The sequence below is a fragment of the Lonchura striata genome, chromosome 22 (assembly GCF_046129695.1).
Source record: "Lonchura striata isolate bLonStr1 chromosome 22, bLonStr1.mat, whole genome shotgun sequence".
In the NCBI taxonomy this organism is placed as follows: Eukaryota; Metazoa; Chordata; class Aves; order Passeriformes; family Estrildidae; genus Lonchura; species Lonchura striata.
In genome coordinates, this window is record NC_134624.1 from 840117 (window position 1) to 864838 (window position 24722).

General features: G+C 47.4%; 1 protein-coding gene across 6 annotated transcripts in view; it reads right to left on the reverse strand.

Moving 5' to 3' along the window:
• The window catches only part of COL27A1 (collagen type XXVII alpha 1 chain), a 141602-nt gene that overhangs the window by 7827 nt on the left and 109053 nt on the right, over positions 1–24722 (reverse strand). For all 6 annotated transcript variants that reach the window (XM_077787809.1, XM_077787810.1, XM_077787811.1 and 3 more), the window contains 11 exons: positions 12951–13004; positions 12722–12829; positions 11295–11348; positions 10946–10999; positions 6537–6593; positions 6325–6378; positions 5353–5406; positions 3965–4018; positions 2386–2439; positions 2204–2311; positions 1719–1826 (listed from right to left, as the gene is read on the reverse strand). In XM_077787809.1, the coding sequence (XP_077643935.1) occupies positions 1719–1826; positions 2204–2311; positions 2386–2439; positions 3965–4018; positions 5353–5406; positions 6325–6378; positions 6537–6593; positions 10946–10999; positions 11295–11348; positions 12722–12829; positions 12951–13004 (759 nt within the window). The remainder of the gene's footprint in view (positions 1–1718; positions 1827–2203; positions 2312–2385; positions 2440–3964; positions 4019–5352; positions 5407–6324; positions 6379–6536; positions 6594–10945; positions 11000–11294; positions 11349–12721; positions 12830–12950; positions 13005–24722) is intronic.

Consider the following 24722-nt stretch of genomic DNA (forward strand, 5'->3'; position numbering starts at 1 on the left):
CTTCTTTATTCCATGAGGGGAGGGGCGAAAAGGAAAGGTCATGGGCTTATCTGGGCTCTGGACAGGGAGGGCTTCTCTGCCTCTCTGCCAACCCTGCTGGGGCAGGAAGGAGAGGACACTTCTATCTGATCCCAGTCACAGGGGTCCTTGGAAATGGGGAAAAGCATATCCTGAGTGCACTGCAACAGTGCAGGATGCACAGGGTGAGACCAAGGTGGGCCTGGCTGTGCTCCCTCCTGGGCTGCCCTCAGAGCAGGAGCCTCAGCAGAGCTGTCCCACCTGCATGGGGTAGGGAGAGAAAGGGGAGCAAATGTCTTCCCTTTGCACTTCCTACATTCTTTGTCTGCCCTGCAGTTTCCCATAATCTCTTCCCCCAGCAGGCTGGCAATTGATGTTTAATTCATGGAAAATGCTGAAGGCATGCCAAGAGCAGGACTGCAATCCAGAGGCTGCAAAGCCAACATTTCCCCCTGTGTTAACCCTACAACTTCAATCCAGAGAGGGTCTTCTGCCACCCAGCACCACACTTTGCTCCCCACCTCTCCCCCTTGCCAAGTGCCAGGAGCAGGACAAGCTCCAGCTACTTGATCTGGGCAGACTGGGAGAGAGGAGCAAAGGCAGGGAGAGCCTGGGATGGTGGAACAGCTGGAAAAAGGGCAACAAATTCCCCTGGAGGCAGGGTGTGAATGTGTGACAAGGACACGGATCTCAGTCACCTCCTGTTGTACTGCCCAAGGCAGCTGGAGGGCAGCAAGTGACAGATCAAGGGCGATGTGCTATGGAGCCCTAATTTAAATCAGATCCCAGAGCCTCTCCAAACCCAGCTGGAGTCTTCCTATTTACAGAGTTTTCCTATTTACACAGTCTTTCTACAGATGACTGAATTGCTGTGGGTCCAGTTTAGATCCTGTGGGGAGCCTGGATCAGGGCAAGGACCAGGAAGAAACCCCAAGGTCACAAAAGCAGCTTGTCCCTGCTTCCACCCAGAGTGGAAGCCCATACTGGCTACAGTTGTTCTAACTCAGTAAATATGCTAAAAACCAAGCAGCACAAATTTCCTTCCAGCAGTTCAGGTCTTGCAGAGCAGTAGAACACCTGAATCTCCCATGGAGTAGTCCATTCTGGACATCCTACAGGCAGGATGTAGGAGTTCCTCTGCAATTTCTCCCTGTTTTTTTCTAGCCAGGTTTCTCATGATCAAAGACTCAAGTGTAGTGTAAATGTGTGTGTCTGCAGGCTCCTGAGCTCCTTTGGTAAGGGAGGAAATGTCTCTGGGACATTCAGCTGCTGTGTACTTCAGGAAAATGGATGGATGGATGGATGGATGGATGGATGGATGGATGGATGGATAGATGGATGGATGGATGGATGGATGGATAGATGGATGGATGGATGGATGGATGGATGGATGGATGGATGGATGGATGGATGGTTGGATGGATGGTTGGATGGATGGATGATGGATGGATGGATGGATGGATGGATGGATGATGGATGGATGGATGGATGGATGATGGATGATGGATGGATGGATGGATGGATGGATGGATGGATGGATGGATGGATGGATGAGAAAAAAGATCTACAGAGCCTCTAGCTAAGTGAAAGATGGCAGCAGGAGCTGAACCTATATTAGACCTCGGAGAGCTCAAGCTCAGAGGCATCAGTCTCACAGACTGGATCACTCATGGCAGCATCTTTGGGAGCCAGAAACTCACCTTGAATCCTGGTGGTCCCTGGGCCCCTGGGAGTCCTGGCACACCGGGGTTCCCTCTCTTGCCTGGCATCCCGGTCACACCTTCTTCCCCATCGTCACCCTGCTCTCCCTAGGAAAGAAACACACAAGAGGTTATGAAACAAAACCCTTTCCCCTTCTGCACAGCTTCTGGGGGGACAGGGGAGTGGTGGGATTCTGCCCTCAGCAAGAGGGGGGCAGGTTTGCAGGGGTGGGTTTGCAGACGTGGACAGAGCTGTGTGCATGTGAGTGTCTGTCAGGCTACAAACCCCACTTTATTTACAGATCTGGTCATGCACAGGCAGCTGCTGCCTCTGTGTGCAAGTGACGTGTGTAGATCTACTCTGAGAACATATGAACTGGAATATCCATAGCTGGATTACATACTTTGTCCTGTGCTACCTTCCAGTTTTCCAGCTCCAAGGCTGTGTTTGCTGTCCATGCCACAAGGTTGCAGTTGGAGCTTACCAGCATCCCAGGCACGCCGTCCTTCCCGGGCACTCCATCCACGCCAGGGGCACCCTCTTGACCCTGCCTTCCCACCACTCCTCGAGGACCTGGTAGCCCAAGGATGCCCTAAAATCACAAAGGATTAGAGAAGGAGCTCCCAGACAGCATTTCCTGAGGCAGAAAACTGAATTTTCACCTACCGGTGAGCCCCTGCTTCCTGCACTGCCCTGTGCTCCTTGCTTTCCTTTTTGACCCTGCAAGTAAAAAAAGGGAGACATCTAAAATTGCAGCAGTTCTAGCACAGCTCCATTTGGGTCTGTGACTTCAGGGTGTGCTTTTGGATAATGACTGGAAAGAGTTTTATAAAAGGGAGATTTGTAAAGTAACTTGCTCGAGTGCTGGGGAATGAACTGCTATTTGGTTTCATTACAAGTGATTCTTCGTATGTCTTGAGAGTTCTAGGGCAGGAATGAATAGCTAGAAGGCAAGGACCTGCATTTTTCCTAATATAGAGCAGATGAGGACAGAAAAAGCAGGATGAACTCGAGGGAGGATTTGGTACACTGGCAAACATTAGAACAAGATGCTAAAAACCTGAATCCTCCATCAGTTCATTGACAGCAAGCCCAGGACCCAGAGAGTCCTCTGAGGGGGTTCAGGGGGGGCTTCTCTCTGAGAAATAACTCAGTTTTGGAAAGCTAATGAATTAAAAAGGGTGCCTTCTGTCTGAAATTTGCAATGCTGCTTTGTGAATAAAGGCAGAAAATAAATACTCCTGAGGTTTATTAGCTGTAAAAAGGATTAATTTGAGCAGAATGAATGGAAAACTCAGCTCATCACCTTCACTAGGGCTCTCTTAGTGAGGTCATGTACTAAAGCACTTTTACATTGAAGAACTCATTTTCTGTGCATTGTTTCTCCATCTGCAGAGGACCAGGCTGGCCAGCTACATAAAGGAAATATTCCTGGGGGTGCTTCCCCTGCTATTCATTAGACCCAAAGGCAGTTCCAGATTGTCCATCGATGGGCAGAATTTATTTGTCTTATCACCTGGTACACTTCTTGCCAAGAAGACCTAAAACTATCTTCTGGCATTACCCCCAGCAGGGTCAGATTAGAAACCCTGACATCTGCCAAGAGAGAGCAGGAATTTGCTGAGTATTGAGGTCACATACTTATGTTTTAGCAAATAAAGTCCCTGGTCTGTGAGAATAATTAACAAGCTGTCATAACAGGCAGATGTGGAGGCAGGAGTAGGTGTGAAGTGCCCCAGTGAACCCTGAAGGACCCATGTGTCCTGGGCTTTCTTGCTCAAAAAGGACAAGAAGTTAGAGGGATTGTTCCAAGAAACAAGTCCATGGATAAATGGACTCCAAACCCAGAAGGTTTAAAGCCAGAAAACTTTATGGTTCAAATGAAAAGGAGAGACTCTTGCCTGGCTCAGCCCTCCTTGGGGATGGATGAGCCAGCTGTGGCTGGGGACAGCACCAACAGGGCATGGGAAAAAGACACAACCCATGGCAGGGACTAAAAACCTGCCCAGGAGTCACCCTCAAGCTGGAATTGGTTTTGATCTGATCCAGCTCCACAAAGCCAACAAACCACTGGGCTTGGACACCCAAATGTTTACAGCCCTCCCACAAGGATCTCCACAGCCTTTCAAGGCATAGACCATAGGAAAAAATCCCACATTTTTACTGGGCAAAAGCATGAGAGTCCTCTTAATTAGAGAATTTCTTTAAACTTGGGACACTGTAAATCCACCCTGCTGAAACCTACCACATCACCTTTGGATCCCTTTGCTCCTGGCTTGCCTGGTGACCCAGGATCTCCCTACAAAACATAAACAAGAAAAATCTGCTTAAAATTCTCTTCTGGCAGTATCTTGCATGAAGCACAAAGAACAGCATTTTTTGTGCCCTAATAATGCTGACTGTATGGAACCAATTCAGGGAGACTGCCTGAACTCAGACAGGCCCCTGGGGAAAAAGGAGCAGGGATCTGTCTCCAGAGAGCATTTAACAGGGTGTCAACTGGAGAAGAAGCAACTCTGCCTCTCACTTGGGTGTGCCTGTATTTGTGGAAATCACCAAATTCCAGATGGTGCCTGGAGAGCAGTGCTGGGAGGTGGGCAGGAAGAAGCCTGTGTGCAGAAACTGTGCAGAATGAGCAGTTTACACAGTGATTGCACCTCCCTTTTCAGCACTGCAGCCCTTACCTTGGTTTCACCTGGGGGTGAGGTGTTAGAAAACTGCCTATGGAATAAAGCAGAGAGGGTATTTCACTGCTCTCTTCCCCATCACACCCATCTCAGTCTTTTCTCCTGCCAGTCAGGTTGGGTTTTTTGGTATTTTTGTGTCAGTGGCAGTTTCTGGACTAACATTAAATAAAAGGTAAGGAGGGACTCCCTGCAGAGCTCTCCTCTTTCAGCTTGTTTTTGAGCCATGTTTCTAATGGACCTTTACTAAAGACAATCCAAAGTTCCTGCTTCTATCTGAATCATCTGAGAGGCTACCAACCCCCAAATAAACTACATCCACTGAGGAATGCAGCAGCTCTACTAATTTCTGGGCCATATAACAGAGCACTACCATTTTAAACCCAAAAATAGAATCTGTTGTTCTTCCCAACATCCTTACAAAGAGTGGGAATTGATTCAACTTTATTTCCCAATACAAACTACATTTAATGTGCTGCTGCACTCACAGTTGCAATAGTCACATATAAAGATCAGATGCTACCGTATATAGCAAGGGAATAAAAAGTCCTTCCCTTGAGTTTGAATTTAATTTAGTCTTTCACTGGTTTGAGAGGAAACAACTTGCAAGTGGAATAATAGGGTTTCACCTCACACTGGACCAGCAGCACATTTCCAGGCAGATCCTTCCACTGTCATTGTCATCTCCCACCACCCATCTCCTAAAATTTCTAATCGCTCACGGACCATTCAGAAAGGATGGTTTTGGAAACAGGCACTGGGAGAGCTCCCTGTTTTGTCACCCATTTATTAGTCTCAAACATGGCTCAAAATGTCCATTCCATAGGCCTGGCTGATGGAAATGCTCACATTTCACAGCTCACCACACACTCCTACTGCAGCCCTTCCCACCTCCCTGTTTTTCCTAGGCCTGGAGCACTGTACCTTACAATAAAGCAGCATCTCTTACCGGTAAGCCTTGCTGCCCAGGTTTTCCTCTTTCTCCATCAAGCCCTTCCTGACCCTTAAATAAAAAACAGAGAGGGAACATGCCTTTGTTCTTTTGTGGCAAGGAGAAAGAAAAATGAATGTAATGTGATTTAAGGGGCAGAAGAAGACACATGTGTCTGCATTCTGCTGGTACAAAAATGGTGAAGCTGTGGGTAGTGCCCAAATCCTGTGGATATTCTTTAGAAAGAGGAACTGCTCATCACCAGCTAAGCAGAAAAGGTGTTCTAATGCTCCCAAAATACACACAGCACTAATGTAAGGGAACAGCTGGAGACAGCTGTCCTAGAAAATAAGGCAGCAGCACTGCTACTCTGATGAATTGAAAATCTTCTGTAAATTACTGAAATGTGTCACTCTGACCAGGTGCTTTTGAATGGAGGTAACACTTAATTCATGGAGCCTTTGCAGATCAGCCCCAATCAGCTGAAAATATCCTGCAAAGAGGGGATAAGGAACACAGCAGGATAATTCATAGCCCTGGTTTTGCTTTTGAGAGAAATCTGGCAAAGATTTTGGAAGTCTCCAAATCTTAAAGTTCACAGACCTTCTAATGGAAGAATCTACAGCCATGGGCACATCAGTATTGAAATTTGTCCAGCACTGGCATGGACTCTCTTGCAAATATCTTGTCTAGGATGTCTCCTTGATAATCACAGAGACCTGTGCTCAAATGGTCCTGCTCACTCTTTTATCCTCACTCAGCAGGTGCAGGGCAGGGTGAGGTGCTGACTTTCTTGCCTTCAGCAATGTTTTTACTGCTTTAGGTAAAGACAACTGAATTTTTCCTTGTCTGAATCACAGCCGTGTACAGCAGCTGACCGTGGACAACAGCAGGTTATGAACTGGGACTGCAGTTCTGTGGGCTGATGTGGACTGGGAGCACTTCCCAAAGGTAAATATTTTTGAATCATGCACTTGGAATAAGACTCACAGGATAACCAGTGTCTCCAGGCTCCCCTCGGTCACCTCTGTCACCAACGGGGCCCTACAAGAGCACAACAAGCTTGAGGTGGATGTAAACAAGCTGTCATCTGCAATATCTCAGTTGCTTGTGCATCTTCTACAAGTAAGGCAGCAACCCAACTAATCCACCCCCCCCAAAATCACTCTAGGATTGATTAGAGAAGGAATTTAACATCTTACTCTATCTCCAGGTGGTCCCTGTGGGCCTTCTACCTTCCCATCATCACCTTGTTGTCCCTGTGAATAAAATGTTAGTATTAATATAAACAGGAGATTTTAGAGCAGATGTGTCTGTACAGACCCATTCCAGTCCTTCCACAGCATGGCAAGTCAAAGCCTCTGTTGAATTTACTCCCTTTCCAGCCAAAGAAAAGACTAAACAATTTTTTTTGTTGTTTGTTTCACTGACTCTTCACATTGCTTTCCTGATTTCTGGTGGTTGTTTTTCCCTGGTCTAACTCGCCTCTTTAAGTAACCAGGTGCAAAGGGTTATTTTCAACAACTCCAAGAACTAAGCAAGCAGGATGTAATTACAACAATATGGGAAATAGCTCTCTGCCTCTGAATTTTATTGCTGACAGTTCAACCAAACCTCTTTAATCAAGCATTTCCCCGCCCTTGTTGAGTGCTGTCTGGGCTGTCGTGGGAGCACGGGTGGTCTGGATGGGCTCCTTGGTTGTGTGCCACCATTGTGGGCTTGTTCTACCATCAGCCAGGTGAGACAGCCTCTTACACACCCCTCTCCTTGCTGGGATGCTCCACGAGTTCAGAGCTCATGGTTTGGCTGGTAGATAACATCACCCGGCTTATTTATGACTGAGGTCTCTCCAAAACATCCACAGAGAGATCCCTTAAGATTTAACAGAGACACTATCCTTTTAAATTCTGTTGTGAAAGTCACTCAGGGTCACAATGTCCTGTTTTCTCTGGAGTCCAGCTCAGAGATGGCTGTTTCTCAGCTCCCCATGGAAGAATGCTACATTCCAGCTCTTCCAGTTTTTGACTTCTCCATACTCTGGCACTTTGTCTCCTTAGGATGAACATGTCTCAGAGCTCCTTTGGTGCAGTTTGGGGGGTTGTGGCACAGTGAAGCTGCTGTATTGGAGGTGCTTGGGTGATCCAAGAAGCCTTGAACATCCAAATCTCCAAAGATTGCAGAGCCAAGTTTTTCACAGACTTATGTAATTCTCAGTGATTGCACCAGCACTTTCTGGTGTATTTACAGTTCTCTTTCACCTTCTCTCTGCACTACTCTCCTGTTGGAGTTGCAGCTGCTGATAGTAAGGACATTTGGGAAATTTCCTGGTGAGCCTGCCTGCCTCTGAGAGAAACTTGGGTGGCAGAGAGGAGAGGAGGGGAAGCAAACCCTCACAGGCTCTGCCAACAGTTTCCAGTGCTACTGAACTTGCTGCTGGAAGCCAGCAGCAAAATACCTGGCAACTGTTTTCCCTTCCAGCCACTATCTAAGGAATGTTGACTAGAAGGGAAACAAAGCCACCATTTCTCAACTCTCAGGGTAAAAAATCATCCCAATGTGTCTGTTACTATGCAGAAGTCTTGGCACTGATTGCTTCTTCCCAAGCAGGATGTGCACACCTTTGCTGTTTGGGACTTGAGATGAGCGTGATGAAGTTGGAGAAAACTCCGAATTCTGGGGACCCTTGAAGAGCACCAAGACTCATGAATTTTCTCTCCATTGTGGCTTTGTTTCCCCTTGAGGCTAATCCCCACCTTGTTCTCTGTCTCCTGCCTGAGAAAATCCTGCAGCCTGGCCAGCTCTAGGACTGTGAAAGTGAGCTCCTCCAGAACTTCCTGGTGCCTCAGCTGCTTGAGAGAGAGACGAAAGGTCTGTGCTAATTCTTCAGAAAGTTGCAGTGAAAAAAGTTAGAGTAAAGGGCAGCAAAGTAAACATGTTAGGATACAAATGGAAAATGCATGGAGAAGAAGGGAAGGCTTGTTGTTGTTGGCTCCTGTCCCAAAGTGAGATACACCAGTTTGTAATTTTTAAAAGGATCCCATCTGGACTGCTTTAAGCAGCTGCCAAGAGCAGGCGTCTGCTCTGAGCAAGGCCTCTTTGAGGAGCTGCAAATGTATGAAATGTGGTGGAGTGGCTGGCTGGGATGGCACAAGGGAGCAGGATTCCACAGCTTCTTACCAAAATGCTTTCTTCTCTGAAAAAGGGAAGACCTTCCCCACCATTACATCCTCCTCCTCCAGCACAGCTCCGTTCACCATGTTGCTTAAAGCTCACAGAGTGCTCACGGTCCCATTTCCATTTCCTCTTTATTTCTCACTTTCAGACTTCCATTTTTGTGTTCACACTCTTGTGAGAGGTTACAGATGTCTGGAGGATGGAATCTGTCTTTAGGCTGGAATCCAGGCAGCTCTTAGGAGAAGAGGGAGGGTGGATAGGAAAACTTAGATGCAAGATTTTGTGGAGCACCTGGATGCTGCAGGGAGCAGTGCTGGAGGCTCAGTAGACGATTTTGTGCTCTCCTGGTTCAGCATCTTCTCCTTCTGCTCCCCAGCAAGGTGTCAGCAGACCCACTGGTCTTCCAGGAGAACATGAGTGAGGAGATCCAGCTGTCATTAACAGAGCTGACTGCTCTTAGCAGGGTGCATTGAACACTTTGGTGGCTTCATCAGGATTCAGACTTGGATACTAGCGTGTAGAATTAATTTATCATAACACTGCTGTGCTCTTTTGACACCAGATCCACTCAGGGAGTGCTTTTCTAGTGTCCTTTTGCAGAACAACGTCTTGTTGATGAAGGACAAAATGCTCTGCTGAGCACTTTAGATGAATAATTTGGGGATCATTTGCTACTGAAATTACAGGAGCTTTCAAGATGGCAATTTAAAATGTTTTCAAATAAAACTATGGCTGCAATTTAAGCAATAGACATACATATCTGCACATCTCAATGGCTGCAGGGTCAATGGCTGACCTTGCTTTTGCTAGTCATGACTCACAACTTTTTGCCAGGATACTCAAGGTTCGACAGTGGAATTGTAAGAAACCTCTGGGTCAGGTTCTGAGCTGACAATGTGCCTGGTCATGAGCTCTCACATCATTTTGGTTGTGCTTGTCTAACACTTGCCAGGAAGTCCAGAAAGGCAGCAATGGAGATAGGGAGCAGCAGGAACATCAGCAGCTGTTCCTCCATGGATGTGTTTCAGCAGCAGGAAATGGGAGAAGAAACACAATGGCCATTGTTCACCCCCAAAGGAAAATTTCTGAGGCGTGTGAATGTCCTAGTGGAACACAAGAGCTTGCCCTGCCCCAGTGACTCCTGGGTGCATGGGGAATCTCCAGGCAGAGCAGGCTGTGAACAGGGTGTCCTGACACCAGGAGCCTGAAGGGATCCATTCAAAGCCCCAGCAAGGGCAAGTCCTTATAAACTAATTTTATAAGCAATGAAGCTCCTCTCTGCACTACAGCTACCCTCCCACCCATGTGCAGAAGCAAAGCTGAATGCTCTCTTGGTGATGGGGAGTAGACAATGAGCAGAAAGAGTTCATGCATCTCTCCTCTTCATGGGGACCTCACAACTGACCAGTCCCCATCACCATCACTTGCCTTCCCACATCAAAGGAGAATCACAGAGTGGTTTGGGTTGAAAGGGTCCTTAAAACCCATCTCATTCTACTCCTTGCCGTGGCAGGGACACCTTCCAGCAGACCAGGTTGCTCCAAGCCCCATCCAACCTGGCCTTGGACACTTCTAGGGACAGGACAGCCCAGACCTGTGCCAGTGCTTTACCACCCTCTGAGAAGAGAACTTCCTGACATCTAACCAGAATCTTTACACTGTTGTTTAAGAGCATTCCCCTCAGTCCATTGCAGGAAGCTGCTCCCCTCTTTAGCTAGCCCCCTTTATGTGCTGGTAGGTCACAAGGAGCTCTCCCCAGAGCCTTCTGCAGAGATCTCAGGAGGGAGGGAGCATGGCTGCAGAAGGCATGTGAAGGACACCATCAGCCCTGAGAGCGCCAAGCAGCCCTGGAGCCGACAGGAAACCACTAAAGCGTGAGTCACTGCTCCAGCCTGAACTGGTTATGGCTCTGCTGACTCAGCAAAGGGGCAAAACTCCAGGGGAAAGCCACCGTGGAAAGGGCTCTGAGTCAGGGCAGCTGCAGCCATGGGGGCTGTCGAAAGGTGGGGCACAAGGAACACGGAGCAAGGGCCATGGAGAGGAGAAACGCCAGCAGCTGAAGATCAGCTCGTTTGTGCAGGGAGTTACTGTGACCTGATCACAGAAAGCTATGAGTCTGACTCCTTTTGGCTTGGGGATTGAGCTGAATTCCTGTGGATGCAGGGAAAACACGTCCTCAGGGCTCATGCTGGCTGGCTCAGCCTCTGGCACAGGGCACGTGGTGTCTGGGAAACACGTGCTGGTGGCACGGGTGTCCTGGCACTGACTGGCAGAGGCAAGGCTGGAACTTCGAGGGGTTATGTGAGTGAATGTGTGGGCAAGGAGGCACCTCTGCCTCAGCCACAGTGTGAGGAGAGTGCAGATGCATGGGGGTAACAGTAGTGGGACAATTGTCTCATTCAAGGGGAAATGAGATGGCCAAACACCCTGAACTTACCTTTTCCCCCTTTGGCCCTGGTGGTCCAATTGGCCCCGGTGGTCCTGCATGTCCCTGTGGAGAGCAGACAGCACGTGAGGAGGCAGGGAAGAGCTGTGGGACTGAAAGTCCTCCCTGGTTCCCTGCCAGATCTCACAAGCCCTGGGTGGTGTATGCCAGCTTTGGAGGCACACGTGGGTCACACAGGCAGAGATGAACCAAATGCAGGTGGTGCAAATGGAGACTTGACAGAGAACTAAACTCGAGGTCAGAAATAAATCACGGTTTAAGAACAATTTGTATCCTGGAGTGGCGGTTTTGTTGTGTTTAAGAACAGATCAAAGCTGGGTGGTGAAAATAAAACCCTTACCTGGTAACCCTTTAAGCCTGGGTCCCCTTGAGCACCCATCCTTCCTGGAGCTCCCTGGAGAGGCAAAGACAGAGGGACTGAGAGAGCAGCCCTGGTGTTAGCATGAGGATGCACTGGGCTGTGCAAAGCAAAAATCAGCACACGTGGGAGTGTGGCCAGTCCTTCATTTGGCCACCAGCAAGCTCTGCTGCAGCCACCTGATGGCTTTTCCTTGGCTTTTACCTCTTACACAAGGAGAGGGCTGTGCCAGGAGGCCATTCTAGCCTTTGCCTGCCTGCAGCAATTGATTCCCCCCCTCACTCAGATTTACTATCAGAAATGGCTGCATTTCTGTACTCTTCATCTGCCCTCCTGCACATCTCCATATCCAAATGACTGTTGTGCTAGCAAGTCCACCAGATTTCCACAGACCAGAATCACACCTTTAGCAGAGTGAACAAAGGGGTTTAAATCAGATCATCAGATTAAAGTGAGTCACCAAATTTCCATATAATCCCATTTAGCATAGAATAAAGCCCTTTCCACAAGACAGAAACATATCCACTCCAATAGACTGTTGCTGAGATATTGCTTTGTTTCCTTGTGAAATAATCCATGGAGGCTTTGCCAAAGACTATTAAGGGAGGATATGTGGTGAGGCCACAGTTTTTAGTGCAGGGAAACATTATCAGCAAAACCATCACTCCATCACTCATTTGCTACTATTCTGATATATGACCACTATTCCTAGTTAATAAATGATTCCTGATTTTACACTAAGTTCTATCAAATAGAGTGCAAGAAGTTTCCTAACCAGCCTGCAATGCATGAGAGGCACTTTTACGCACCACTGCTATCTCGATGCATTTATCTCTTGTGCCTAAAGCAAATTAAATACCTCCCCTTTCTGCCACACTATGGCTGTTCTCTCTGGAAGCCTCACCTTCAGTACCCAGTTCAAACCCTTTCCCATGCTATGTTCCTTATTGCTCCAAGTGTTTGAGATAAGTAGATCAAGAGTGGGTGTAGAAACAGGGCAGAAATCCAAGGCAGAGTTCCTTGTAACAACACAGCTTGACTTGGAAGCAGCTCTTGACATGAGTGTGCAGTCTCAAAGGGGAAGATCTTAGCAAAAAATAGCTTATCAGCTCACTCAGCTGAGGAAAAATCCCCAATATTTCAGCAATTTCAGCCTATCTGGGGAGTTGTGAAGAACTGCCTTGATGCAACGTGATCTGGGCTCACGGGGCACCAACCCAACCACCCCTATGGACTCTCTCCCGTGCTGCTCGGGACAAGGGTTAAGATGTTTTGGCCAATTAAACCCATCTAACAGCATTTCAGTGCCCTGGAGCCTCTGCTGGGCTTTCTGCTCCATTCAGGCCCGTGCCCACCACTGCCAGCCAGGTTTCTCTGTTCAGTTCAGCCATTTGCAGAGCTCTTCTCACCATCGGTCCCAGGGTACCTCGGGATCCTTTGGGGCCTTGGTTCCCCTTCGGCCCCTGCTTCCCTGGGGATCCCATCTCGCCGAGCTGTCCCTGGTAGCCTTTGCTGCCCTGCAGAGCAAAGGCACTGACATCAGTGTAGGACAAAACTCCTTCTGCAGGAAAGCATCAGAGACGAGTGACGGAAGGGAGAAGCACGGTCTGTGATGTTATCGGAGGGAGATGTTCCTACCTTCTGGCCAGGCTTGCCCTTTTCCCCCTGTTTTCCTGGTTTCCCTTCTGGTCCCTGGAAGGGGAAAAAAAAAAAAAAAAAAAAAAGGCTATTGGAATGGGAAAGCAAAGAAGGCACATCCCAACCAGACACTCCCAAGCCATCTCCCTAGCACACACAAACCTGAGAGCATCCTCACCCACACGTGGGGGCCACCAAGGAGGCCAGGAAGTTGTGCAGGTCAGATCACAATCCACAGGTGCTACAGCTGGGTTATGCCTGAGTTTGGTCTTTAGCTGCTCCAACACATGGAGGAAAACTCATTGCTTAAAGGCGGAAGGACCTTTGTGCTCAGGTGACTATTGGAGAACACGGCTGAAAGGTGACACTGTGATAATTTTGATGATGATGACTTTGAAATCACATCTTGAAAATAGGTGGGTCATGGAAAACTGTGTCCACTGTCTCCAAGGGTGCAAAAGAAGGATCTCCAGAAGTGCACCTACCCAGCCTCTGCTACAGAACGGCTGAAATGTGGAAAACACATTTACCCTGATTCCCACAGAAGGTTTCCTCTGGTTCACACCTGAGCTGCCATCTCTGCACCACTACTCTACCAACAGTTGTATCCTTCATCAGCTTTGGCACTAAATTAGGTATCAACACTTTTTATATAGTTTTAGGAGCCTACCAACAGAACCATTGATTCCGCAGCACTTCTCCTTATTTTTTTTTTTACCTTCTGAAAAAAGGCAATGTTTTCATTCTCTATGCACCTACCACACACAACTTCCTGCTCACAGTGAAAACCCCCTCCCTCCATTTGTATTATTACTGCCACACGCAGAAACCACAATCTACCCATCAGGCCTCTAGAAATGCAGTGGGATGCAAAACTTGAGGTGGGAACCATGGCAAGCAGAGACAGGAATGCTGAATTGCTTTCAGAACCCAGTGTGGGTGCAGAACCTGCTGCCCCTCCTTGCACCCACACCACAGACATGTGCTATAATGAGCAGCTAAATAGAGCAGCCTCTCCTTAGGGACCTCAGGGAACTCATTTTTTCCAGTGCTTGAACCTGTTGGCTGCAAGGGAGACAGAATATTTTGAATTTGACAGAAAGAAGCAAAAAGTATAACTGAAGAAAATAACTCATGCTTTTTGGCAATTGTGATAAACTTTCCAACAGCATCTCCACACCAGCACCACATCTCTCCCTCTGCTTCCCCTCCTCCCAGCTAAGAAGGTATAATTTTCACCATGGTTGGTGTTGCAGCCTCAGCTGAATAAAAGCAACTTATAAAGTGAGACATATCGGAGGGTTTTCACTCTGATCTGAAACATGGGCCCCAGAAGTGCCTGCTCTGAACACAAAGGAGCAATTCAGACTTATTCCAACCCTAAAGGATTGTGCCAGTTCACTTCCCCAGAGGGAATAGCTCCATTTTACCTAAGTCAAACATTTCAGGAGTCAACCTTGCCAACACCATTAGGCTTCACAAAGCACAGGTCCCTGCAGAGGACCATATGAGCCTTGTTCTGAGTCTTTTCCATACTGCTCAGGGCTTTTTTTTTTTTGTGTGCTATTTTTTGCTGCCACTTTCAAAGAGATCACTTTTGCAACTACTTTCCCACAGATGCCAAGCAGCCACAGTAGATGATGGGTGCCAAGCCTCCAGCATCACCCACATGATTTACACTTTTGACAGGAGTACAGAGAAGTCCTCACTAATGAAAGCATCAGAAATGGCCAGACCCTTCCAGCTCCACAGCAGCTCACTGTGGGACTTGGTAGTCAGCACCTGAAGCACAGTAACTCCCACAGCCCCTGCTCTGCAGCAGTGCCCTGGCACATTATGGCTTAAATTTTTGGAGAGGGAATAATGGAATCAGTCATAATAAAGCTCTACTGTCAAAACAAGATGTGACTGAATAAAGAGACAACTGGGGTTTTTAATCAGTTGCATAGTGTTTTTCCATCAGTCTCCCTGCACTGTGCTTTAAAAGCTTGTGGAAGCACAAGCAATAGAAGCTTCCTGCAGATGGGAGAATGCCCACTTTAAGCTAGATCTGTTTCTAACCCAGTGAGCCAAGGCCTTGGTCTTCTCCAGCAGAGTAGTTTTGCATCTAAGTGTGAAACAGGAACTGCAGTGCTGTGGCAGCTCATAAAACAAAGATTTCCATGCAAAGGTTCCATCCCCAGGCTGGGAAAGTGTTATATTTTCTGTAAAAAATGCAGATACCAGTACATTGGTGAGACACACTCTTTATCATTGGGCAGAGGAGGTGGACCCTGTTCATGGGGAGGTCACGAGGATCTCACAGCTTCTTCAGAAGAGTCTGAAGGTACAGCCTGGCTCCCTCCACCAGGATACATCTCCCATGGAGGTTTCATGACTGAAACTTGATTCTACTCTGCATTGGAACATGTCTTTGTTTTTCAAGAAGACAAGTTCAGGCTTTAAATTTTCCCATCTGAGAAACAAAATTTCCACACTGCTCCTAAAATCTGTCAGCATTCAAGTTCCTGCTTGCACTCACCATCACAGAGTACAAATAGAATCATCTGGGAGAGGGTAAACAACAAAAACCAAACCAAACTTTGACAGTCCAAGTCCGTCTCGCAAAAATGAGCTCAATCCCCAGTGAGCCTGTGCTACAAAGAGCTTCTCAGACTTTCTCAGGGTTCCTTAGCTTGTCTTCTCCCTCAGTGGTGGATGTGGACACAGATATGGGCTCCAATAAACTCCTTGTACCATTTTCCCCTTATGATGCATCGGCCTCAGGGAGCAGAGATGCTCATCTGCTCCAGAAGCTTCTCCTGGGTCCTCCAGCTGGGGTGCAGCTCTTTCTCTATTGCTGAAGAAAAAAACATTGGCAGCATCACCAGCTCCTGCCAGTGACAGGGAGATGAGCTGTCACTCACAGGAAGCCATGGAGACCTCGTTCCAAGCCTCCCTTGCTGTTCTTGTCTCTCATCCACTGGTTAAAAGCTTGGCTGGTGTTAAAAAAATGGGTCAAACCACTCTGGCGATGGCACCAGCAGAGACGTGGCTCAGATTTTGACTTACTGAGTCACCTCCTCAAGAGGAATAAGCTCTATCAGTCAGGGATATTTCTGTGCTCTCCCAGCACGCTTTCTAGGACTTTGGCCAGCAAGCTCTGCTGGTGAGTGGGAAGCCTACCATGTGTCTGATTTTCCTGGATATGCTTTCTCCAACAGCACAGGAACTCTGCCCAGATGAATTTAGAGGCAGTTCAGCACTTGTCTGGGGTTCCCAGATATGTGATATCTCTACTTGTGATGATCCAGATGTGGTTGCTGTTACAATCCCAGATGTTCCCAGGGCACATAGGTAGGGGGTTTGCACAGTTCCCAGAAATCACTGCACTGCCCCACTCCACACATTGCATAGGGAAGAAAAAGCCCAGCAACAACTTAGGTAGCCTTCAAAAATAGTCCCATCCTTCTTCTCTCCATTCTTCTGACTCATCTGTCCAGGGATGAAAAAAATCAGGGCCAGATCAGGAATTAAAAAATAAAGGATAAAACCAAAATTCAATGAGATGGTATCTTCATCCAGGCTCTCCCCAAAGTACATTGGGAATATAGCTCCTTTTGGTACCTCTTTTACTGCAGTGTGAAGTTCCTAAAGTTCCTAAGATCTCTTCTCTCTTTAGCAGAGATAGGAGTGAGGGCAGAAGATGTACAAAAGCCTGCACATCTAAATAATTAAATCCAAATTCCCTTTGCTGGACTCACATCAGTTGGGTCACTGTGCCAAGGCACTGAACACTCGGTGCTTTTGTTCCTGAGGTTTGTACACATTTTGTTGCATGCTTTGGGCTACTGGTTTGCTGAGAAAATACATCTTCTTTCCAAGCCTCTTCTGTCAGTGGGACTATTTTTAAATGGTGATTTCTCTTTATATGCTGCATTCTTCACTAGAGAAGCATATCAGTACCTCCAGATGATGATGGTATTTGTGACCAGGGACAGTGGAAAGCAGCAGTTTTATTAAGTCACATGCCTTCAGCTATGCCAAAATATCCAAGGAAAGCAAAAAAAAAAAATTATAATCTTAGGTCTAGCATGTTTAAAATTTCATTGTCATCTTCAGTAAGGACACAGATTTACAAGGATTTTTTTTTAGTATCGCCTTAGATATTCCCCTAAGGGAAAGAAGAATGGTTTATTTTCCAATGCAAATTGGTTAATTTTTAAAGAAAAAGAGACTTCCAGCTGCTGATGGCCTTGACAGAAAAGTCAGATCTATTGCCCAGCACAACAGCAATGTTTAGTGGGAGCAAATAGATGAGCAGCTCAGCTTTAAATTCTCCAGACATCAACAGTTGAAATCTATGTTCTGACAACAACATCCAGAAAAACTAAACAAGGAAGTTGAATGAACTGCAGAGAGATATGCCCTGAACAGAGCCAAACAACAAACAGGCCTAAAATCCTGACCCAAACTTCCCCACATCCAGTGATGCTCTTGCTGCAGGCAATGGGTCGGGGAAGTGGTAACAGAGATGTGACTCACCATCCTGCTTTGGCTCTTGGCATTCCAGAGGGCAAATGTGTTCCTGCCTTCCCTGCAGCACAGCACAGCACAGGAAGGAAGCTCTCAGGGCACAGGACTGGTGGGAGAGCTTCCCAAAACTTGCCTCAGGTTGCTTCAGATTGCTCAGGACTGCTGTGGAGCAGGAGCATATTTTCAAACTAATTTTTTTGTGTGTGTGTGATTGAGTGAAGGTCTGAGGTCAGTCCTCCCTCCCAAAAATAAGGCAGGAAGAGACTGAACCACCAGAATACAGCTACTGAGCAAAGGAAAAAAGTGACACGGTGACAAGGGAAAAAAAAACGTGACAGTTTGAGGCACTGGATGTAAAAATGGCAGGAAAACTAAAAGTGGCAATAAAGGTAGGAAGCATGACCCATAGGATGACCATGCCCATATTGTCCAGGCCCAGCCAGTGAGCTCATTTAAAGGGAAATGAAAAAGCCCCATATAATTTCCTACTGCTCAGCAATGTCTCCATATGAGAACCCCTACTTAATAAACTTTGATCGAGAGAAGCCTCCCCCCATGGAGGACAGTTCACAAGCACTCAGGAAATTAGTGGGATTATTTAGGCCGGGCATTTGAAGACATAAATGTTTTGGATTTATAAGAAACACATTTCATAATCACTCTGCCTAGCAGTAGTCTGGAAGGGGAGGAGACAGTGCAGCAGCTCCTGAATGAGTATGGGGAAAGAAGAAAGACTCAACTGTTCTCGAGAAGAAAGACCTGATTGTACTGTGAGGTTCAGAGGGTTTCACTGGGCAGCAATGGGCTCTTGGCCTGACTGTGGAAACCCAGGTAAGGAGTGCAGGTAGAGCTGGCTGGCTGTGCTCAATGAAACAGCAAATTGGGGAAATCCTATAAAAAGGTCTTGGATGGCAAGACTACAGCCAGAGTCGCTGTGACTTTCCTTTCAGCTGAGCTCGTCAGCTTAAAATGGGAATCCAACCCAAAATTGTGTATCCTGAACTCTCTGCTTAAGAGCAAACTCTTATCTGCACGCAGCTGTTGGTCTCGAACTTGCTGCTTTTGGTTTTGTGGAGGAGGAGGTCTATTTAACTTCATTTTCTGAGCAGCCACAGTGTAAGGTAGCAAAGAATCATGTACAGAGCAGTGCTGTGTTCTCTGAACTGCTCTGGTTCAGTGATAGCTCTGACTGCCACTAATTTGTTGTTTCTGGGATGATTATTTTTTTCCCCACTCTCTTTGCCTCTACTTCTTCATCTCTAAGAAAGCACTGGAGACAAAGGTGCCACTAAAATGCTTGATGGATGAGTGGGAAGTGTAGGAAAAGTGCAAGGCCTCATCTGCACTGAGCTGTGAAGCTTCCATACACAATGAAACCAAAATGCTCCAAAAAATTACTATTGGAATCTGACAATGGGAAAAAAAAGAAGAGAGAGAGCACCTGGGCAGCACAACTCTGACTGACACTCCCCCAGACACTAAGGGTTAATATCTTCCTTTTGAAAGACACAGATGCCCTCGGGTTGTGGAAGAGGAGGGGAATGAAATCCTCTCTTGCAATAAGGAGGGGAATCTTGGAGCAACTGCCCAAAAGTGTGTCTCCTTCGTCTGAGTCAGGAAAGAAACCGTGCCAAGTCAATGGGATTTATTTCAAATTCTGGCTCATTTTGACTCCTATTAACTCTAAACGAAGACCAGCTGGGATCAGCCTGCCTTCCCCAGCAGCAGAGCCTGCGAGGGCCAAACAGCCCCTCAGCTGCTGGAGAGCAGCCTCAGTTGCTGCAAGCAGCAATTCCCTTGGGATTGGGAAAGCTCTGTGATTCCTGATGCACAGGGCTCACAGGCAGCCCTGCTCTACTCCAAAGATGTCAGTGGATTTGGTGGACTGAGTGACAGAGAGCAGGATAGCAAAAAAACCCCACATAATAATATCACCCAAACAACAAAATCCAGCATGTACCTCTGCATTAAGTAGGATGTTCAGGAAAGGCTGGCCCAGGGGCCACCAGATTATCAATGCAAGAGGAGAAGCTGATTGCAGCTGTGGGCAGAGGTGCCCAGGGATGCTCATGTTGGGTCTAGGAGGAGAAGCAGAGAGATCCAGGCCTGCAGCTCCACAGAGAGGCATCGCCCTGACTCTTGGTCTCAAACTCTTCAAAGCAGAGGTTTTCAGCATATTTGACTGCATTTCTGAGCATCTTTATTCACCTTTGGTTTTTGATGCAGGACAAATACCTGCTTATGGCTTTCCTGGGTGTTGATCTGCACAAGTAATGTGCACTAAGTAATTACTCCAGGGCTGTAACTCAAGGACACACCATGGCCAAGTGCAAACACCTTCAGCCCTGGAAAATGGGCTCCAGCATAGGAACTGGCCCCCTGATATAGCAGCTGCTAGAAAGGACAGGCTGTAGGACAGGGGTATGGCCTGTTGTGATCTCCTGGGCCTCCTCTGCCACCAACTGACCTCCTGCATGACCCTGGGCAAGCCACTTTACTGTCTACTCCTAACACATTATTCAAGGGCAGGATCTGGAATAACACTACTCATTTCCTAAGATTAAGGGTGTGAGGACGTCACTAGTACCACAGACACACCAAGCCTGGTGTTCTCCATTCCTTCCTCTGCTCAGTCAGAGGGTGACCCCACACTCTCTAGCTGGGGGACTTTAAGAAATTTCATTCAAGTAATTATTCCATAGACAGCCCATGGTCCAGGGCACAAAAATCAGCTTTTCCAGGAAACAACAGGTTGGTACATTATCAAACAAAACCCCATAAATTCTGCATGGAGAGCAGAGATTAAAACCAGTGGTGACTCCAGGACTGTCCTTCAGCAACCTCAGTGTTTTCAGGGAGCTGAATGCCATGGATGTGGTGCTGCCAGCTGTGGCTGAGCTCATGTGTATGCAGAGAATGGCTGGATTCAGTGACAGCAGAGCGAGGCGCTTTGTTGCAGAAAATCTTTGAATCATGTTTTCAGTGGCAGGAAACAGAAAAGAACAAAGAGCAAAAACCACTCTGGGACAAATTCTGCTGTAAGTAATGTTTGGACAATATTCTACAAGAGCAATGTGTCAGATGAAGAGATGCTCCTGCTCTGCCCTGGCACTGCAGAGCCCAGAGAGCAGCCTGGCATCACAGGAGCAGCTCTGCCAGCTCAGAGCAGAAGGTCCATCCTGGCCAGCAAGTCCTCCTTCCACTTCAGGATTGTAGCCTATTGATGAGAGAGGGACAAAAATGTGATGGGAAGGATCTTCAGGACATCATCCAGAGCTGTGTGTGGGGTTGCTGCTGCTCTGGGGAGCAACCAGAGCACTGGAGCCAAGAGCCACGAGTTCACTCCACGCTCTGTACTGGGCTGGAGAGTGGCTTGGTCTTGTGAGTACCCTCCAAAAACCTTCTCAGCTCTCCAGCCCAGCCCAGCTCTCTCAGTCTACCCTCCTGAAGAGCAAATGAAAGGACTTTGGATCTCGTTGCACCAGAGCAAAAGGATTTACAGCCCTTCAAGCTCTTCTGGGCTGATGGTGCACATCTGCATGCCACAACAGGGCCGGCAAATTCAGCAAGATCTTCTCTGATGTAATTGTTTATGGCAACTCAGACTATTGGAGTGTCTGGCTCAAAACTTTCTGAGTCCTGACATGGCTCGAATGACACTGCAGATAGGATTTCAGGTTAAAATTGAAGTGGAAAGAACTCGACTCCCAGTTTTGCTGAACAATGAGGGAATTTCTTGTTTCAGAGCATGTTGTATTTCAGCACTTCCAGGCTCTCCAATTGCTTTCCTGGAACTGCAAACCTCTTGCTATCAGATGTCTGCCATGTATGGCAACCAGCACATTACACAAACCACAGTGCAGAGCCACAGAGTGCAGCTGGAAACGCATCACCTCTCTCCTCCAACTGGCCTGGGCCTTCCTCAGCCACTGCTGGATCTGTCATCTTCCCAGGGAAGGGCTGAAATGCCACATTTTCTATCCCTGCAGAGGGGAAGCAGCAGAGGGAAGAACTTTTTGGGGGAAGAGGTTACTCTCAGGGCCCACTTGCCTGTGACCAGGTTGTTTTTGGCACAGCAGTGACTTCAGCCTCTGGCTTTTACCATCCTCTGATGGAATGAAGAGCTCTGATGGGCAGTCAGATCCAGGTTAATCTCCAGGGATGTTCTTTGGGTGTTTCAGGCTCTGTGGCACTATTCCCTCACAGCCTTACAGATGAGCAGATAAATTATCTTTTTCTTTTGGCAAACCACACCACGACACTTGCACTGCTGATGGATGCTTGCCAGAGTTCACCAGGCTGTTGTACTTTCCAGTGTCTCCACATAGTGAGGAGAATATCCTCATTCTGCCTTGCTCATACAAAAAGTTTGGATTTCCAGCCAGTCTCTCTGAATGCAGATGCCCAAACAGTCCCTGGTGCTCTGCAAGGGGAAGGGATTTTCAGCCTTTTGTTGCTCAAACCAGAGGGCAAATGGCCATGTTCAAGAGAGTCAAGATCAAGTGAAGGCAACGGGTTTGTGTTAGAAGACAGAAACCACTGGGAGGAGACAATACATGGGCAAACAGCTCAGGAAAGGTGCACATCTCTGGAAATTCCAGTTGGATCTTGCACTGGTGCTCTGGTTTCTCTCTTATGGCCAGAGGGACAACTGGCTCATTCCTCCACTGAGCAGGAACTGGGGCTGAGCGGAGCAGTGTGAACTTGGACAAAGTGACCAAAAGATAGAGGATACTCATTTATCTCAGCTCCAGCTGCCTCAAGCCCTGCCAGCCACAGCTGTGAAGCTCATGGACCATCTCAGCTGCCAGGTTTGTTTGCTGAAATCCACTGGCGTTGAAACATGTACAAACTACCCCTGGAGACTTGACTGGGGCCTCCCTGCTGCTTTTTGTTTAAGATTCAAAACCACAGTGGAAACCAGTTTTCAGATATGTTAATGCTAGAAATGGCTGAGCCTAGTTAAAGCTAAAGATCTCTGAAAAACGTTTCCTGAGCACAGAGGGAAGTTTGGTTGTGCTCAGGCAGTCATGTACTATCAGCATCAGGATGACTCTCTGGAAAATGAAGCCTTGCTCAGGAAAGCCAGATGTGCCTGTGCACTGATCACCAGGTGAGTGTCTCTCTTCTGCAGGACCAAAAAGAGCAGCACAGACCCAGCTTCCTCCAGCTTTCAAAGTTGCTCTGGGGTACATCCCTTCATCTGCCATCTCCAGGGAGCTCCAGGACTGCAGAGCCTCTAATCTCCTACCACCTTTATGCTGGCCTGTTGCCACGTTAGGTGTGAGCTGGTCGTGCCAAATTCCCCAGCTCCTATACCTGCTCTGCCAGCACCAGCCTCTGCTCCAGCCAGGATATACAAAACAGGCTGAAAATGTACCAGCAGTGAAGTCAGATCCTTTCAGAGCAGTCTGGCACCTCATTTCCTACATCTGTCACAAGGACACTTGATAGTGAAGTGTCACATTCCTGTAGACATAAGCAAAATAAAGATTAAGACTAAACATTTCCTTGGCATTAAGGACAAACCTTCAAGACATGGTGTGGCTGCAGAACCTTGTGATGAAAAGGGTTTTTCCAGAGGTTGTTGCTGTCCATGGAGGGTATATCCCTTTGGGTCCTCGCTCTGGAGTAACGTGGGGACAAGCCAAGGTTTAGGAGAACCTTGTCTATGCCCACAATTGCAGATGGGCATCAGCTTCCTCAGACTAACACCAGCCTCTTCCAGAAGCAGAAGATGAGCTTCACACCCCCAAATGGAGCTACAGCTTGTTGGCACAGGTAACTGCACAGATCCTTGTGTGTGCATTGCTCATACTGAGGGCACAGAAGCATCAACACCTTCCCTGTCCCCTTTGCAGCTGAGCAGAATGTCCCAACAAATACTGGAGCTGAGGAGAACCCAGGAAAACATAACTGGATCCAGGCAGGAATGTGGTGATACACAGATGTAAGGACTTGGGGGTGTCATGCCAGGAGAGGCCAAATGGAGATAGCTAAAGATGAAGTTCTTAACACCATCTAAACTGATTATTGGACAGCATAACACTGTCACATCAGAAGTGTTAAAACCATTCACAACAGGGTGGTGTGGAGTCACTCAGTATCTGCAGCACCCAAACCCAACGTGCTCCCTCTCCCTGCAGTCCAAGCACCTCCAACACCTTCCCCAGACAATTTTCATGTCACCATACAAATCCTGCACAGGTGTTTGTCACCTTGGTATCTGCCCTTGGGTGAACAACCTTCACGACTTCCCCATGACAAGATTTTTGTTCTCTTAGTCCAGTAGCCTTAAAGACTTCGAGCATTGTGCAGTTTGTGGTGGGCTGTGCCTGTGGTGGCTTTTGCAGTGTGTCCTCCAGAGGATGGCTTGGCTGGATATTCCAGCTTCTAACCCTCAACTGGAAAGGAGGGGCTTGCAGTTATCTCTATCTGAGCTGTAAACCTTGTCTTGACAGAAATCTAAGGAAGATCCCACTGATATTTCTACTCTCCATGGGAATGTAGAATGAAATTCTCAGTAATGGGAAGAGGAAAATTATTTGTGCTTCTGTCGGAGGACTTCCATATTTAAATGACCTCAGTGAGCACAGGAACACCAGGCTGGGTATTAGGTAACAGTGTCTGGCAGGGCAGGCAGCACTATCTGGAGACTGTGCAGGTCTGAAAGTCTGCCTGAGTTTAGGCACAAGGAAATATAAAGAAGTATATTAAAATAGTAGATGGAAATACAGCACTCTGCAGTAAAACAAAAACAAAAACCAAAAACCAAAATGGAGTGATTATGAGCAGGAATTTTGGCTCTATTGACTCCTTTTTTTTTTTTTTTTTAAATAAAACAGAAAACAGAATCATGTTCCCAGGGACATGCTGGCAAACAGCGGGGACAGAGTCTGAGAGAATCTGTATTTTATACTTTATAACTTAATATGGCTTTTGCATGATTTTAGTAGTTTTATTGGTTCTCAAAACATACACGACATAAACACGTGAACCAGCCAGGAGTACAGCACATGGAGGGCGACTGTCCAGCCATGCCAGCCTGCAGCTGGGAAGGAGCTGGAGTGTTGGGGACCACCCTTGCCTGTGCTATGATCCCAGTCCTGAAAGGGCTCCCTGTTGGGTCCAGGGGCCTATAGCCAAGGGTGGCCTTATTTGGGGCAGGACTATAGGCTTATTCTGCACATTTATGGGGTTGCACTGAAGTATTAAGCCAATGTTTCCACTTTCTAGTTGAGTCAGTGCTCAAATCCC